At 44.1% G+C, this 17,521-nt stretch overlaps 2 protein-coding genes across 2 annotated transcripts in view; one reads left to right on the top strand and one right to left on the bottom strand.

The window, feature by feature from the left end:
* The first annotated feature begins 442 nt into the window (after positions 1 to 442).
* Positions 443 to 13,478, top strand: LOC139369946 (gamma-glutamyl hydrolase-like). The gene is made up of 8 exons (XM_071109228.1): positions 443 to 758; positions 1,457 to 1,622; positions 1,978 to 2,062; positions 2,372 to 2,510; positions 3,193 to 3,299; positions 4,329 to 4,419; positions 5,027 to 5,164; positions 12,934 to 13,478. The coding sequence occupies exons 1-8, from the start codon at positions 656 to 658 to the stop codon at positions 13,053 to 13,055; spliced, it is 951 nt and encodes a 316-aa protein (XP_070965329.1). The 5' UTR covers positions 443 to 655; the 3' UTR covers positions 13,056 to 13,478.
* A 1,676-nt stretch (positions 13,479 to 15,154) lies between these two features.
* Positions 15,155 to 17,521, bottom strand: part of LOC139371447 (podocalyxin-like protein 2) — a 27,660-nt gene continuing 25,293 nt past the window's right edge. Inside the window, exon 9 of the mRNA XM_071111869.1 lies at positions 15,155 to 17,425. Within this exon, the coding sequence (XP_070967970.1) occupies positions 17,195 to 17,425 (231 nt within the window). The 3' untranslated portion in view covers positions 15,155 to 17,194. The remainder of the gene's footprint in view (positions 17,426 to 17,521) is intronic.

Below are 17,521 nucleotides of genomic sequence, written 5' to 3'. Positions count from 1 at the left end.
GTGGACCAGGATCATTTACACTTCAGCTTGCTCAGTTTAGCTCACTGCTGATTGGCTGTTATTGTATATATTTTTTTCATCAAGGGAGGCCAAAATGCTATGTGGCTTCGCTTGCATTCAATGCTATGGGCGGCAACAAAATCATACTCTTTTTCACAAGACTGCAGTCAGATAGATGGGCTACACATACAGAGACAGAGGGGGCGCTGTTTCGCTCGTTCGGGGCTTTCTCTAGTGTGATACATTCATCCTCTTGTAATTATTTTATGTTTTTGTTGATCAATGTTTTGGGGAAGTCTGGCTTCCCTTGGCATCCGTGAATACACGCCACTGCAATAGCATAGTGTTGCCTTTTGCGTTATAGCCTGGTTGAAATGTGTCGCATGTCCACACGTCATTTGGTGATTTTTCATAATTGCACACGTGACTGAAACCGATATACGGCTTTTTTTTCACGCGTCCCCCGCCACGCGTGAGAGAATCTATAGGCTTCACTGTAGAGTCCGGGGATTACGCGTCACATAACTGCAGTAGACTACAGCCTCCTCGTTCTCACTGGTACCATCATCACATACCGCGCTGCTGATCATTTAAGCAGGAGAACTAGTGTCTGCCAATTTTAGCATTTTTATTTTATGTAAGCTACCCGAGGGGAATGAGTCCTCCGTTTGCGGTTCTTGCGGTGTTGGCCGCTTGCCTTTGCGGTGTGCCTCTGCTGGTGGTTTGTAGTGACCATCTAAATTACAGACCCATCATCGGTAAGCCCTTCCGAATCAATCTATAGGGTGAATTTGTATGTATGAATGTTCCTTATATGCTGCTGCTGGTAATGTGTTATTCTAGAATGTTCTGGGACCATCATTGGAGCCTACCAATTTCCAACACGAAATTGTCAATTTTCTAGGAAGTGAAACAAGAGAAACTCACTTCAGAATGTCATCTTGATTGTATAGATTTGATAAATATCAAATATGTTTTATAACTTTTCACTGATCAACGTTAATCCTCATGTAGCCATTGCAGAGTTATAGACCGGCTGCTCAATATTTCGCCTTCTAAAAAGCAGGTTATTTAGAAATGCCTCAGGTGTGTATATAGGCTAAGTAGCAAAATAGTCTGTTGAAATCGCCCATAGACGTTGTTGAGAGAGAGAGAGAGATATAAGAAGAACAATGAATCTGTGAGATGATGATGCTGATGATGATGGCTGTATATATTAACCACACCTGTCTTCACAGTAACCTTTAACCCTATCCATCAGCTTTAAAGCAAACCAAGTGGAGGGTTTGTTGCTGTTTTTTTTTTTTGCTATTCAAAGGAATTGGGCCTTGTCCAAGAAACAGGAGCCTATCTCCAGTTTCTATAGCGTGAGGCAACTTGATGTACAACTACACCCACCTAGACATTATGCTAGTCTTGTTGTAGTTTTTTAATGGAAAGTGTATTGTTATTTCAGGTGTCCTGGCCCAGGAGAACATAGTAGGAGACCCTCATGCTCAGGGATCCTCCTACATCGCTGCTTCCTATGTGAAGTACCTGGAGAGTGCCGGAGCCCGAGTTGTTCCCATAAGAATACACCAAACAGATGAAGAATATGAGAAGATATTTCACTCCATAAACGGGTGAGTGAAATTATTGCTTGCTTATTATGTTTACTGTAAAGAGATGCCTTCATTCGGATAATTAAAATGCCAGGGACTATAGGCGATTTGGGGCGGCAGGGTAGCCTAGTGGTTAGAGCAGCCTAGTGGTTAGAGCGTTGGACTAGTAACCGGAAGGTTGCAAGTTCAAACCCCCGAGCTGACAAGGTACAAATCTCTCGTTCTGCTCCTGCTCCCACTGTTCCTAGGCCGTCATTGAAAATAAGAATTTGTTCTTAACTGACTTGCCTAGTTAAATAAAGGTTCCAAAAAAAAATTATGATTTGATTCTGATTGGTTGATTGGTTGATTCTGATTGGTTGATTGGTTGTTTTAGGTTGCTGCTACCAGGAGGGGACGTAGATCTGGAGACGTCCCAGTTCAGTCGATTGTCAAAGATCTTCTATGATCTGGCCATCAAGGTACATAATATAATAAACATCAAGGTACATAATATAATAAATGTATCAGTTCCGAACCCACCAAAACCCAATTAGGTTTTTATCCCTGATTGACGATGGCTGTTTTTGAAATTGTTTTCAGTAACTATTTAACAGTTTTAAATGTTGAGTATTCTGTTTGTTTCAGTTTAAGACTGCTCCCTTGTCCCTTGACCTTTCTATAAACAGTGTAGTGGTGGAGTGTCCACTATATTGCTTCCACCTGTTGGGCAGAACGTCCGGTTGATTCGTGGTCCTCTTGTCGTCGTTGTCGTTCCTCTCTCCATGCAGGCCAACGATGCGTCCGAGTACTTCCCTATTTGGGGTACGTGCCAAGGTCTTCAGCAGATGACCGTACTGACCAGCAACAAGAACCTCCTGACTCTAACAGACACCAAGGCTGTGGCCCTGCCTCTCACATTCACCCCAGGTCAGAGACAACACCACGTTTCTGTAGACTTCAGGAGTGAAGGCCTGTGTTTGTCTATGAATATTGATATTGTGCCTTGTACACTGCACAGACCATGTTTCCCCTCCATAGGAGTACAGGGCAGCGTTCATTTGGGCAGCAAATAGAAAGAAAAACATGTTGGACCAAAAGAAACTGACCATTGATCTTGACAATCCATTTTTGACCTTTTTTTTAAACTAGAATCTACAGTTGAAATAATAACCCCAGAGGCCACAGCTTTTTTTTTTACCAAAACAGTGAAGGGATGGGCCTGGAGAAATGTAACCACTCTCAAATTCATAGACCGAGCTATGGATGCAAGGACTGACCATCCATGATATAGTATAGATTTATCATGTGTTGAGGCTATACATTGTTTACATTCACATTGTTTTACAAACGTTAGAAGAAGAAGAATGTGTATATTTTGGGTTTCTGATTGGGTACGACAGGCATTTTATGTTCTTCAAGAATCAATGGGTATATATATATATATATATATATATATATATATATATATATATATATATATATATATATATATATATATATATATATATATATATATATATATATATATATATATATATATATATAAAAAATGTATGGAGCAACTAAGGATTCAAGCTTTTAATATTTGAGTTACCTTTGTTTACCACAGCTTCACAGAACAGCCGTCTGTTCAAGACCTTCCCCGGTAGCCTGCTACAGTCTCTGTCCGAGGACAACATCACCTCCAACTTCCACAGCTGGAGTCTGTCGCTACAGGTACTGTCTGATGACGTCAGTAAACACACATATGTCTCTGGTACTGTCGGACTGCTGGCTGACTTGTTTTTAGGACTGATAGACTTGTTCTTAGGGAAGGAAAGAGTACAGAAGTGACCACATAGTGTTTGAACAAACAATATTCTATAGAATTAAAATGGCTCTTTTTTAAAAAATTTAATTTATTGATTTAAAGACCGCTTTGTTTCGGGCAGCATGGTATTCATCAGGGTGAAGGCCATGCTGCCCAAACAACTCATCCGTTCGAAGGAGTTTGTTACATTGAACATGCCATACAAATAAAGGCATTTGTATTACATGAAGAGTGCCTTGGTCATCCTCGTTTTTTGTTGACCAATGAACCCCTTTTTTACCAAAGAGCAGCTATCTACAGAGCCCTACTATTGCGTCCTTATCAGTGCTTTCTTCCTAGTCTTTTCTACAAGCAGTATTCTGTATGTGAATTATTCATCTTGTCAAAACACTGAGCTGAAAGTGTAATACCACCTTCTCGTTCCGAGAATATCTGAAGACTTGTTTGAATGTCTGTGCGTCAGAGTTACCATGTACAGATTACCTCAACTGGCCTGTGTGTCAGAGTTACCATGTACAGATTACCTCAACTGGCCTGTGTGTCAGAGTTACCATGTACAGATTACCTCAACTGGCCTGTACCCCCGCACACTGACTCGGTACCGTTACCCCCCTGTATATAGCCTCGTTATTCTTATTGTGTTACTTTTTATTTTAGTCTACTTGGTAAATATGTTCTTCTTGAACTGCACTGTTGGTTAAGGGCTTGTAAGTATTTCAAGGTAAAGTCTACACTTGTTGTATTAGGCGCATGTGACAAAGTTTGATTTGAATATATATTGTCCTATTCCTTTGTAGACATTTCAGTTTCCTGTTTCCTAGACTAGAGCAAAATAAATATGTATGTATTTCTCAGCAACAATGTAACCTTTTTTTTTTAATTATTTTTTAAATTCCGGAACATTCCAAACTGAATGTAATGATTCATGTCACCAGAACTACAGCCGGAATGTCAAACTGAAACGTTTCTACAAGATTCTGACCACCAACACAGACGGCAGGAGAGAGTTCGTTTCTACCATGGAAGGTACTGTACGGTGTCTGAGCATGGCTAGAGGGACTTTAGTCACAAGGTTAATTTGGCAGTCAAATGTTGTCAGTGTTACTGGTAGGACTTATCACTTTTCAGCTGATATCTGTTAAGCTGGTCTTGGACAAACGTTTTACTGTATTTGAACAGACTGTTTACTGTAGGTAAACATTATGTAACCATGGGATCCCTGCAGATGTGTGTGTGTGTGTGTGCAATCCTTCACAAGCAGGGTATGTTGATTCACACGTATTCAACTCATGGGTGATGTTTTTACAATACATTTACTTCTGTGTGTTTTATCAATCGGTCATGTCCACAAGACTCCAGGTGCTAATCAGCCACACTGTACCAGGATACTAATGATCTGTTTTCTGCTGTCTAATAGCCCACACTGTACCAGGATACTAATGATCTGTTTTTTGCTGTCTAATGGCCCACACTGTACCTGGATACTGGAGTGATCTGTTTTCTACTGTCTAATGGCCCACACTGTACCTGGATACTAGAGTGATCTGTTTTCTACTGTCTAATGGCCCACACTGTACCTGGATACTAGAGTTGTTCTAGTATATATGTTCTCATGTCTGTTTTCCTGTTCTAGCATACCACTATCCATTCTATGCTGTCCAGTGGCACCCTGAGAAGAGTCCCTTTGAGTGGGTAGATAAACCAGGCATGGTCCACTCTGCTGCCTCCGTCAGAGCATCCTTCTACACAGCACATTTCTTTGTCTCCGAGGGTGAGTGATTTTAGTCCACTTTTCTTTAAGCAGGCAAATCAGTTAAGAACGACGCTGGCCTGGTGAGGGACTGTAGATTAGTTACTGGACTGTATGACGCTGGCCTGGTGAGGGACTGTAGATTAGTTACTGGACTGTATGACGCTGGCCTGGTGAGGGACTGTACAACGCTGGCCTGGTGAGGGACTGTAGATTAGTTACTGGACTGTATGATGCTGGCCTGGTGAGGGACTGTAGATTAGTTACTGGACTGTACAACGCTGGCCTGGTGAGGGACTGTAGATTAGTTACTGGACTGTATGACGCTGGCCTGGTGAGGGACTGTACAACGCTGGCCTGGTGAGGGACTGTAGATTAGTTACTGGACTGTATGATGCTGGCCTGGTGAGGGACTGTAGATTAGTTACTGGACTGTACAACGCTGGCATGGTGAGGAACTGTAGATTAGTTATTGGACTGTATGATTCTGGCCTGGTGAGGGACTGTACAGTTATTGGGCTGTACGACGCTGGCCTGGTGAGGGACTGTGGATTAGTTATTGGACTGTACAACGCTGGCCTGGTGAGGGACTGTACGACGCTGGCCTGGTGAGGGACTGTACGACGCTGGCCTGGTGAGGGACTGTACAACACTGGCCTGGTGAGGGACTGTACAACACTGGCCTGGTGAGGGACTGTACGACGCTGGCCTGGTGAGGGACTGTACGACGCTGGCCTGGTGAGGGACTGTACAACACTGGCCTGGTGAGGGACTGTACGACGCTGGCCTGGTGAGGGACTGTACGACGCTGGCCTGGTGAGGGACTGTACAACACTGGCCTGGTGAGGGACTGTACGACGCTGGCCTGGTGAGGGACTGTACGACGCTGGCCTGGTGAGGGACTGTACGACGCTGGCCTGGTGAGGGACTGTACGACGCTGGCCTGGTGAGGGACTGTACAACGCTGGCCTGGTGAGGGACTGTACAACGCTGGCCTGGTGAGGGACTGTACAACGCTGGCCTGGTGAGGGACTGTACGACGCTGGCCTGGTGAGGGACTGTACGACGCTGGCCTGGTGAGGGACTGTACGACGCTGGCCTGGTGAGGGACTGTACGACGCTGGCCTGGTGAGGGACTGTACAACGCTGGCCTGGTGAGGGACTGTACGACGCTGGCCTGGTGAGGGACTGTACGACGCTGGCCTGGTGAGGGACTGTGGATTAGTTATTGGACTGTACAACGCTGGCCTGGTGAGGGACTGTACGACGCTGGCCTGGTGAGGGACTGTGGATTAGTTATTGGACTGTACAACGCTGGCCTGGTGAGGGACTGTACGACGCTGGCCTGGTGAGGGACTGTACAACACTGGCCTGGTGAGGGACTGTACAACGCTGGCCTGGTGAGGGACTGTACAACGCTGGCCTGGTGAGGGACTGTACGACGCTGGCCTGGTGAGGGACTGTACAACGCTGGCCTGGTGAGGGACTGTACGACGCTGGCCTGGTGAGGGACTGTACAACACTGGCCTGGTGAGGGACTGTACAACGCTGGCCTGGTGAGGGACTGTACAACGCTGGCCTGGTGAGGGCCGACAGATGGCCTGGTTAGGGCCGACAGATGGCCTGGTGAGGGCCGACAGATGGCCTGGTGAGGGCCGACAGATGGCCTGGTGAGGGCCGACAGATGGCCTGGTGAGGGCCGACAGATGGCCTGGTGAGGGCCGACAGATGGCCTGGTGAGGGCCGACAGATGGCCTGGTGAGGGCCGACAGATGGCCTGGTGAGGGCCGACAGATGGCCTGGTGAGGGCCGACAGATGGCCGCCTCGCTTCACGTTCCTTGGAAACTATGCAGTTGTTTTTTTTTTTTTTACGTATTATTTCTAACATTGGTACCCCAGGTAATCTTAGGTTTCATTACATACAGTTGGGAGGAACTACTGGATATAAGAGCAGCATCAACTCACCATCATTACGACCAGGAATAGGACTTTCCCGAAGAGGATCCTCTGTTTGGACCACCACCCTTTGACAATGGATCGGATCCCAGCCGGCGAACCAAAACAACGTCACCGTAAAAGGGGCAGACGAAACGGTCTTCTGATCAGGCTCCGGAGACGGGCACATCGCACACCTCTCCCTATCATACTACTCAATGTCCAGTCTCTTGACAACAAGGTTGATGAAATCCAAGAAAGGGTAGCATTCCAGAGAGACGTTCTTTGCTTCACGGAAACATGGCTCACTCGAGACATGCTATGGGAGTCGGTACAGCCAGCTGGTTTCTTCACGCGTCGCGCCGACAGAAACAAACATCTTTCTGGTAAGAATAGTATGCCTTATGATTAAGGAGGCGTGGTGTGAATTCCTCACAATCAAATGTCGACCGCATTATCTACCAAGAGAATTCTCTTTGATTATAATCACAGCCGCATATATTCCCCCCAAAGCAGACACATCGATGGCCCTGAACAAACTTTAGTTTATGTAAACTTTATGTAAAATGGAAACCACACATACTGAGGCTGCATTCATTGTAGCTGGGGATTTTAACAAGGTTAATCTGAAAAAAAGACTCCCTAAATTCTATCAGCATATCGATTGTGCTACCAGGGCTGGCAAAACCCTGGATCATTGTTATTCTAAATCCGCGACGCATATAAGGCCCTCCCCCGCCATCCTTTTGGAAAAGCTGACCACGACTCCATTTTGTTGCTCCCTGCCTATAGACAGAGACCAAAACAGGAAGCTCCCGCTCTCAGGTCTGTTCAACACTGGTCCGACCGATCTGATTCCACGCTTCAAGATTGCTTCGATCACGTGGACTGGGATATGTTCCGCATTGCGTCGAACAACAACATTGACGAATACGCTGATTCAGTGAGCGAGTTTATTAGCAAGTGCATCGGTGATGTCGTCGCGAGACTGAAAGCGCAAACCACTGCTTTTAACCAGGGCAAGGTGAATACAAACAGTGTAGCTATTCCCTCCGCAAGGCAAACAAACAAGCTAAGCGTCAGTATAGAGACAAAGTAGGGTCGCAATTCAACGGCTCAGACACACAAGGTATGTGGCAGGGTCTACAGTCAATCACGGATTACAAAAAGAAAACCAGCCCAGTCACAGACCAGGATGTCTTGCTCTCAGACAGACTAAACAACTTCTTTGCTCGCTTTGAGGACAATACAGTACCACTGACACGGCACGCTACCAAAACCTGTGGAATCTCCTTCACTGCAGCCGACGTGAGTAAAACATTTAAACTTGTTAACCCTCGCAAGGCTGCAGGCCCAGACTGCGTCCTCAGAGCATGCGCAGACCAGCTGGCTGGTGTGTTTATTGTTCCTGTTCCCAAGAAAGCTAAGGTAACTGAGCTAAACGACTACCGCCCCGTAGCACTCACTTCCGTCATCATGAAGTGCTTTGAGAGACTAGTTAAGGACCATATCACGTCCACCCTACCTGACACCCTAAACCCACTCCAATTTGCTTACCGCCCAAATAGGTCCACAGATGACGCAAACGCATCCACACTGCCCTAACCCATCTGGACAAGAGGAATACCTATGTGAGAATGCTGTTCATCGACTACAGCTCAGCATTTAACAGTATAGTACCCTCCAAACTCATCATCAAGCTCGAGACCCTGGGTCTCGACCCCTCCCTGTGTAACTGAGTACTGGACTTCCTGATGGGTCGTCCCCAGGTGGTGAGGGTAGGTCATATCTCCACCCCGCTGATCCTCAACACTGGAGCCCCTCAAGGGTGCGTTCTGAGCCCTCTCCTGTACTCCCTGTTCACCCACGACTGCGTGGCCATGTAAGCCTCCAATTCAATCATCAAGTTTGCAGACGACACTACAGTGGTAGGCTTGATTACCAACAACGACGAAACGGCCTACAGGGAAGAGGTGAGGGCCCTCTGAGTGTGGTGTCAGGAAAATAACCTCATATTCAACATCAACAAAACAAAGGAGATGATCGTGGACTTCAGGAAACAGTAGAGGGAGCAGCCCCCTATCCACGTCGACGGGACAGTTGTGGAGAGGGTAGTAAGTTTTAAGTTCCTCGGCGTACACATCACGGACAAACTGAATTGTTCAACCCACACAGACAGTATCGTGAAGAAGGCACAGCAGCGCCTCTTCAACTTCAGGAGGCTGAAGAAATTCGGCTTGTCACCAAAAGCACTCACAAACTTCTACAGATGCACAATCGAGAGCATCCTGTCGGGCTGTATCACCACCTGGTACGGCAACTGCTCCGCCCACAACCGTAAGGCTCTCCAAAGGGTAGTGAGGTCTGCACAACGCATCACCGGGGGCAAACTCCCTGCCCTCCAGGACACCTACACCACCCGATGTCACAGGAAGGCCATAAAGATCATCAAGGACAACAACCACCCGAGCCACTGCCTGTTCACCCCGCTATCATCCAGAAGGCGAGGTCAGTACAGGTGCAACAAAGCTGGGACCGAGAGACTGAAAAACAGCTTCTATCTCAAGGCCATTAGACTGTTAAACAGCCATCACTAACATTGAGTGGCTGCTGCCAACATGCTGACTCAACTCCAGCCACTTAAATAATGGAAAAATGTATGTAAAAAATGTATCACTAGCCACTTTAAACAATGCCACTTAATATAATGTTTACATACCCTACATTACTCATCTCATATGTATATACTGCACTCAATACCATCTACTGTATCTTGCCTATGCCGCTCTGTACCATCACTCATTCATATATCTTTATGTACATATTCTTTATCCCTTTACACTTGTGTGTGTGTGTGTATATGGTAGTAGTTGTGAAATTGTTAGTTAGATTACTCGTTGGTTATTACTGCCTTGTCAGAACTAGAAGCACAAGCATTTCGCTACACTCGCATTAACATCTGCTAACCATGTGAATGTGACAAATAAGATTTGATATGAAGCACCTTTGGCAGTGATTACAGCCTCACGTCTTCTTGGGTATGACGCTACAAGCTTGACACACCTGTATTTGGGGAGTTTCTGCCATTCTTTTCTGCAGATCCTCTCAAGCTCTGCTATTTTCAGGTCTCTCCAGAGATGTTCAAGTCTGGGCTCTGGCTGGGCCACTCAAGGACATTCAGAGACTCCTACGTTGTCTTGGCTGTGTTGTCCTGTTGGAAGGTGAACCTTCACCCCAGTCTGAGGTCCTGAGCGGTCTGGAGCAGGTTTTCCTCAAGGATTCCTCTGTACTGTGCTCTGTTCATCTTTCCCTCAATCCTGACTAGTCTCCCAGTTCCTGCTGCTGAAAAACATCCCCACAACATGATGATGCCACCACCATGCTTCACCGTAGGGATGGTGCCAGTTTCCCCCAGACGTGACACTTGGCATTCAGGCCAAAGAGGCAAACTCCAAGCGGTCTGTCATGTGCCTTTTACTGAGGAGTGGCTTCCGTCTGGCCACTCTACCATAATGGCCTGATTGGTGGAGTGCTGCAGAGATGGTTGTCCTTCTGGAAGGTTCTCCCATCTCCACAGAGGAGCTCTGGAGCTCAGTCAGTGACCATCGGGTTCTTGGTCACCTCCCTGACCAAGGCCTTTCTCCACCGATTGCTCAGTTTGACCGGGAAGCCAGCTCTAGGAAGAGTCTTGGTGATTCCAAACTTCTTCCATTTAAGAATGATGGAGGCCACTGTGTTCTTGGGGACCTTCAATGCTGCAGACTTTTTTTTTTTGGTAAGGTTCCCCAGATCTGTTCCTCGACACAATCCTCTCTCAGAGCTCTACGGACAATTCCTTCGACCTCATGGCTTGGTTTTTGCTCTGACATGCACTGTCAACTGTGGGACATTTATATAGACAGGTGTGTGTGCCTTTCCAAATTATGCCCAATCAATTTAATTTACCATGGGTTTCTACAACTTGATTGGAGTCCACATCTCAAGGATGATTAATGGAAACAGGATGCACCTGAGCTCATTTTCGAGTCTCATAGCTAAATTTTAGAATACTTATTTTTGTTTTTTATACATTTGCAAACATTTCTAAACCTGTTTTCGCTTTGTCATTATGGGGTGTGTAGATTGAGGGGGGAATTTATTTATTTTTATTTTAGAATAAGGCTGTAAAGTAACAAATCGTGGAAAAAGTCAAGGAGTCTGAATACTTTCCGAATGCCCTGTACACGTATGTATACACTAGCCTGGTCCGACATAGGTTTGAGTTGAGCCAACTCCGTATTATTGTAATGCAACAGTATGGTTGGTTACACATACACTGAAAGCAAATATTAACTTAAGTATTGGTCCCATGTTTTAATTTTATTTTTATTATTTAGATCCCAGAAATGTTCTACACACGCAATAAGCGTTTTTTCTCTCATATGTTGTTCACACAATTTGTTTACATCCCTGTTAATGAGCATTTCTTCTTTTACCAAGATAATCCATCCACCTGACAGGTGTGGCGTGTCAAAAAAGCTGATTTTAAACAGCATGATCATTGCACAGGTGCACCTTGTGCTGTGGACAAAAGGCCACTCTAAAATGTGCAGTTTTGTCACACAATATAATGCCACAGATGTCTCAAGTTTTGATGGAACGTGGCAATTTGGCATGCTGACTGCGGGAATATCCACCAGAGCTGTTGCCAGAGACATTTTATGTGAATTGTTCTACCATAAGCCACCTCCAACATCATTTTAGAGAATTTGGCAGCATATCCAACCGGCCTCACAACCGCAGACCACGTGTAACCATGCCAGCCCAGGACCTCCACATCCGGTATTTGCACAACCAAATAATTTCTGCACAAACTGTCCGACGCCACCTCAGGAAAGCTCATCTGTGTGCTAATCATCCTCACCAGGGTCTTGACCTGACTGCAGTTCGGCGTCGTCACCAACTTCAGTGGGCAAATGCTCACCTTCAATGGCCGCTGGCACGCTGGAGAAGTGTGCTCTTCATGGCTAAATCACAGTTTCAACTGTACCGGGCAGACGGTTTGTATGGCGTTTGTGGGCGGTTTGCTGATGTCAACGTTGTGAACAGAGTGCCCCATGTTGGCGGTGGGGTTATGGTGTGGGCAGGCATAAGCTACGGACAACGAACACAATTTTGTATTTTATCGATGGCAATTTGAATACAGAGATACCGTGACGAGATCCTGAGGCTAATTGTCGTGCCATTCATCCGCTGCCATCACCTCATGTTTCAGCATGATAACGCAAGGCCCCATGTCACAAGGATCTGTACACAATTCCTGGAAGCTGAAAATGTCCCAGTTCTTCCATGGCCTGCATACTCACCAGACATGTCACCCATTGAGCATGTTTGGGATGCTCTGGATCAACGCGTATGACAGCGTGTTCCATTTCCCGCCAATGTGAAGCAACTTTGCACGGCCATTGAAGAGGAGTGGGACAACATTCTACAGGCCACAATCAACAGCCTGATCAAATCTATGCGAAGGAGTTGTCGCACTGCATGAGGCAAATGGTGGTCACACCAGATACTGACTGGTTTTCTGATCCACGCCCCTAACTGTTTTTTTTTAATAGGTACACTATCTGGGACCAACCAATTTTAAGGTATCTGTGACCCAACGGATGCATATCTGTATTCCAAGTCATGTGAAATCCATGGATTAGGGTCTAATTAATGTATTTCAATTGACTGATTTTCTTTATATAAACTGTAACTCAGTAATTGTTGCATTTTTATTCAGTGTAGTAGGCCTGTAGATGTGGGAGTATGTTAGTGTTTAAACACAGTTGGCTAATCTCTTCTGTTGTCCTACTCATCCTCCTATTCACAGCCATGAAGAATCATCACAAGTTCTCTTCAGCCAGTGAGGAGGAGAGGGCTCTCATCTACAACTATTCTCCTGTATTCACAGGTCTAGATGGTATATTTGTGCAAAATTATTACTTTGATTAGATTTAACAATTGATTATAGTCTCTTTAAACTGTCAAATAAACTGCATTTGTATTTGAGCTCTGATTAGCTGTAAAAAATAAAATGTTTTGGATCAGTGTTTATTGCAGATGTTGCTGTTGGATGATTCTAAAAATGTTTTTGTTTTTTTAACTTGGTTTGGAGTCTTGATGTGTTTTTAAAAAATGTTGAAATATATTGGATGTGAAGATATCGTTTTTATTAATGGGGAAAATATGTGCATTCTTACTGCCATTATGACAACTTGACTGTAACGTCGGAAAACAGAACCTGAAAACTGCCTGCACACGAATGCAAAAAGGATTCTGAATTCATCTGTTTGTAATGCATTTGATAGCACATTTTAGTGCCATCACAATAGTGTTTTTTATTGTTTACTCACCCAAATTAATGGACAATAAAGTCTGCAAACAAAACCTTGTTGACATTTGTTTCTTATAGCTCGATGCCAGCTGACTGGCCCAATATATCAATATGTGCTTGAATATTCAGATTCAAGCACATATACACAAGTACCTCCAGAATTGGGAGGTTATTTCTATAGTATACACTAGATGGCGCAATTGTATAATTTCATTAATTCAATTCAAGGGGCTTTATTGGCATGGGAAACATGTGTTAACATTGCCAAAGCAAGTGAGGTAGATAATTATCATATATCATATAGGCTACAAGCAATCCGACTATATAAGTACTACCAAAGCAGCATTTCACAAATGTTTATTTTTTTTCCATACATTACATGATACATAACAAAACAGTGAAAAATTTAAACTAACATGAAATTTAAAAAAAAAAGTTAAACACAAAATAATGAACATTTATAAAATCAATAACAACATATACAGTATACTTCTAAACTTCTCTCACTCGGTGTTAGCAATGGAACCTGGGGATAATTCTTATGCAAATGACATACGAGAAACCTGACATTTTAACACCACTGAGCAGCTCATATGATAGAGACAACGGCGCAGGAGCAATACAAGGAGCTGCCCACACACAGACCTACGGCTGGTTTCCCAACAAGCCTAGTCCTGGACTAAAACATTTTCAATTGAGATTTTTCCCATTAATAATGACAAAAGAGACCGAGTTCAGACCCACCAATCAGGAACATCAGAACCTACTCTTGAACTTTCCTGGGTCGTGTTCGTTAGGGAACTCAATGTAAAATGCTTTAAATTGTTTTGTTTTTTTACGAACGTTTGTTATTGGACCAGATCCCAAGTAGTCCTTCCCTGATTGTCAGTTTTCTTCCGTTTGTTGCCTAATGAACACAACCCAGGAGAGTTCAACCGTCCAATACATATTTTTTATTTTTTTATTTCACCTTTATTTAACCAGGTAGGCTAGTTGAGAACAAGTTCTCATTTGCAACTGCGACCTGGCCAAGATAAAGCATAGCAGTGTGAACAGACAACACAGAGTTACACATGGAGTAAACAATTAACAAGTCAATAACACAAAAAAAAAAATATATATATACAGATTTTAAAGAGCACATTGTGGCTATCTGCTTGTCTAGCGCAAAATAAAACAAACAGGAGATGTTATTCCTCCCTCCCTCCCTCTCATCAGCCATCCCACTCTCCTTCCAGCCACCCCTCTCATCCATTCCTCCCTCCCCTCAGCCATCCCACTCTCTCTTCCTCCCATCCAGCCATTCCTCCATCCAATCCCATCCACCCCTCAACTAAAGCGTTAGTTTAGTACCACATGAGATTGCAGAGGTGGAGGGCGGCTCATAATGTCTGGAATGGAGTAAACGGAACGGGGGCAAACACCAGGTGTTTTTTTTTTTTTGATGTTCCATTTCTTCTTTTCAGGCCATTACTATGAGTCCGTCCTCCTCAATTAAGGTGCTACCAACCCCTGTGTTTAGTAGCTTATCACTACCATATAAGATTGGACTATTCTTTGGGATGATCACACACACACACACACACACACACACACACACACACACACAGCTTGTATTTACGGATTTAAGCGTTTCTAACACTCCTCAGCTAAGCACAGTGTACGCTATGAGAGATGTGAACCATCTTGGTGCTATTGATTTCTCTCAAAAAAGATCTGAGCTCTATAGCTGACTGCGGACTAAAAACAAAAACACATATCCCACCATTTTGATGCAGAGACAATACTGTCAAGGCAGAGAAGATATATTTAAACCACAGTATGTCATTAGCTTCAGGGCCTCAGCAGAAATACTAGCAGCATGACATTACATTCATATTTACATGCCTTCTACAGTAAAGAGCCAAAAACATTATTCGCTGTGCTTATGATAAATGAATATATATATATAAATATTTATAAAATTGTAGGGGGGGGTTATCAAAGGGAAGCATCATAAATATGGCCAGCCTCTGTTGTTTTGCAGCCTGGTTACCAGAGGGGATTGTGCTTTAACCAATCCCTTGTTTGTTACCATGACAGCCTCAGTTGTTTTGCAGCCTGGTTACCAGAGGTGATTGTGCTTTAGCCAATCCCTTGTTTGTTACCATGACAGCCTCAGTTGTTTTTCAGCCTGGTTACCAGAGGTGATTGTGCTTTAGCCAATCCCTTGTTTGTTACCGTGCCACAGCAGCCAGAGATGACTTGCTAAAGCATTCAGATCAGGCAACCAAGCTAGATATTTGGCAAACTCAGTCTTGATTGTAAGGAGGCTGGGTATAACGGATGCTTCCAAATGATTGTGTGACTTTGAACTACGATCAGTGTGAACAGATCAGATACAGAGATGGCATTCCAACTTTACATAATAAAAGAAGAGCACAAAGTGTTTAACTCTGCATTCAAACATGTTAAACTAAATGCAATATTTCTAATAACTTCAGTAGTTCAACTACGAACATTTATACACGTAACAGAGGGATAACGTCTCTATTCGCTTCAATATCAATGTTTCCTCATTCTGAAAAGTCCCTGTAGCTGTACAGTGTTAAGTAATAGATGTGAATCATGCTTAGTTGACAAAAAAAAAGAAAGCAGAGTAGATGATCAAGTCCATATCATATAATCATAGTCAATTGATAAAACGTCTAAGTAGCTTTAATAAGTTGTTTAAAGTGACTTCTGATTACTATACTTTGTCTTTCTGTACTGAACACAAAAAATATATATATATAAACGCAACATGCAACAATTTCAACGATTTTACTGAGTTACAGTTCATATAAGGAAATCGGTCAATTGAAATGAATTCGTTAGACCCTAATCTATGGATTTCACATGACTGGGCAGGGACGCAGCCATGGGGAGCAAGGCCCAGCCAAAAATATTGAGTTTTTCCTCACAAAAGGGCTTTATCACAGACAGAAATACTCCTCAGTTTCATCAGCTGTCCGGGGAGGCCGGTCTCAGACGATCCCGCAGGTGAAGAAGCCGGATGTGGAAGTCCTGGGCTGGCGGTCTGCGGTTGTGAGGACGATTGGACATTCTGACAAATTCTCTAAAACGACGTTGACGGTGGCTTATGGTAGAGAAATGAACATTCAATTCTCTGGCAAGAGCTCTGGTTTAGAGTGGCATTTTATTGTCCCCAGCACAAGCTGCGCCTGTTTAATGATCTAATGCTGATTTAATGCTGTTTAATCAGCTTCTTGATATGCCACACCTGTCAGGTGGATGGATCTTGTCAAAGGAGAAATGCTCACTAGACTATAAACAAATTTGTGCACAAAATTTAAGGAAAATAAGCTTTTTGTGCATATGGAAAATTTCTGGGATCTTTATTTCAGCTCATGAAACATGGGACCAACACTTTACATGTTGCGTTTATATTTTTGCTCTGTATAATTTGACAGCCGATGCATTCACAAGTTTCACAACACTGATGTTTTGCGTCTTCATCATGAGTTTTCTTTTCTAGCCTAGTCCGACTCCCAGGTCTGTTTGTGCTGTCTTGCCACGCCAAATGTGACAGTGACCATAGAAGTTGGCAAGACAGCACAAACAGATCTGGAACCAGGCTACCTTCTCCTCTTCCACTCTTCTTCTCTCTACTAAACGGTGTGTATCCTCTTCCATATTAACCTCTTCCACTCTTCTTCTCTCTACTAAAGGTGTGTATCCTCTTCCATATTATCCTCTTCCACTCTTCTTCTCTCTACTAAAGGTGTGTATCCTCTTCCATATTATCCTCTTCCTTCACTCCAGGTTTGTTGACCAGGACCTGCCAGCCACTACTCCCTCCCTCCCCCACAGACCCAGCCGTCAGTCCGTTGGCGTGGCAATGTTTCTTCTCCTGTATCTCTGACTGCCCCCCCCCGTCACTCGTCACATCCAGGGTAGGGTTGTCATGGCAGCCGTTCTCCACAAAATGGAATTCCTCGCCTCGAGTCTTGGGGGGGAGAAGAAAGAGGAGAAGTTTTTACATAATCAAAACATAACGTTTGAAATAATTAAAACGAAAAACAATAATAATACATTTACAAGA

The sequence above is a fragment of the Oncorhynchus clarkii genome, chromosome 17 (assembly GCF_045791955.1).
Source record: "Oncorhynchus clarkii lewisi isolate Uvic-CL-2024 chromosome 17, UVic_Ocla_1.0, whole genome shotgun sequence".
Taxonomy (NCBI): Eukaryota; Metazoa; Chordata; class Actinopteri; order Salmoniformes; family Salmonidae; genus Oncorhynchus; species Oncorhynchus clarkii.
Note: the sequence above shows the minus strand (reverse complement) of the source record. Positions and strands in the feature narration are given on the sequence as shown.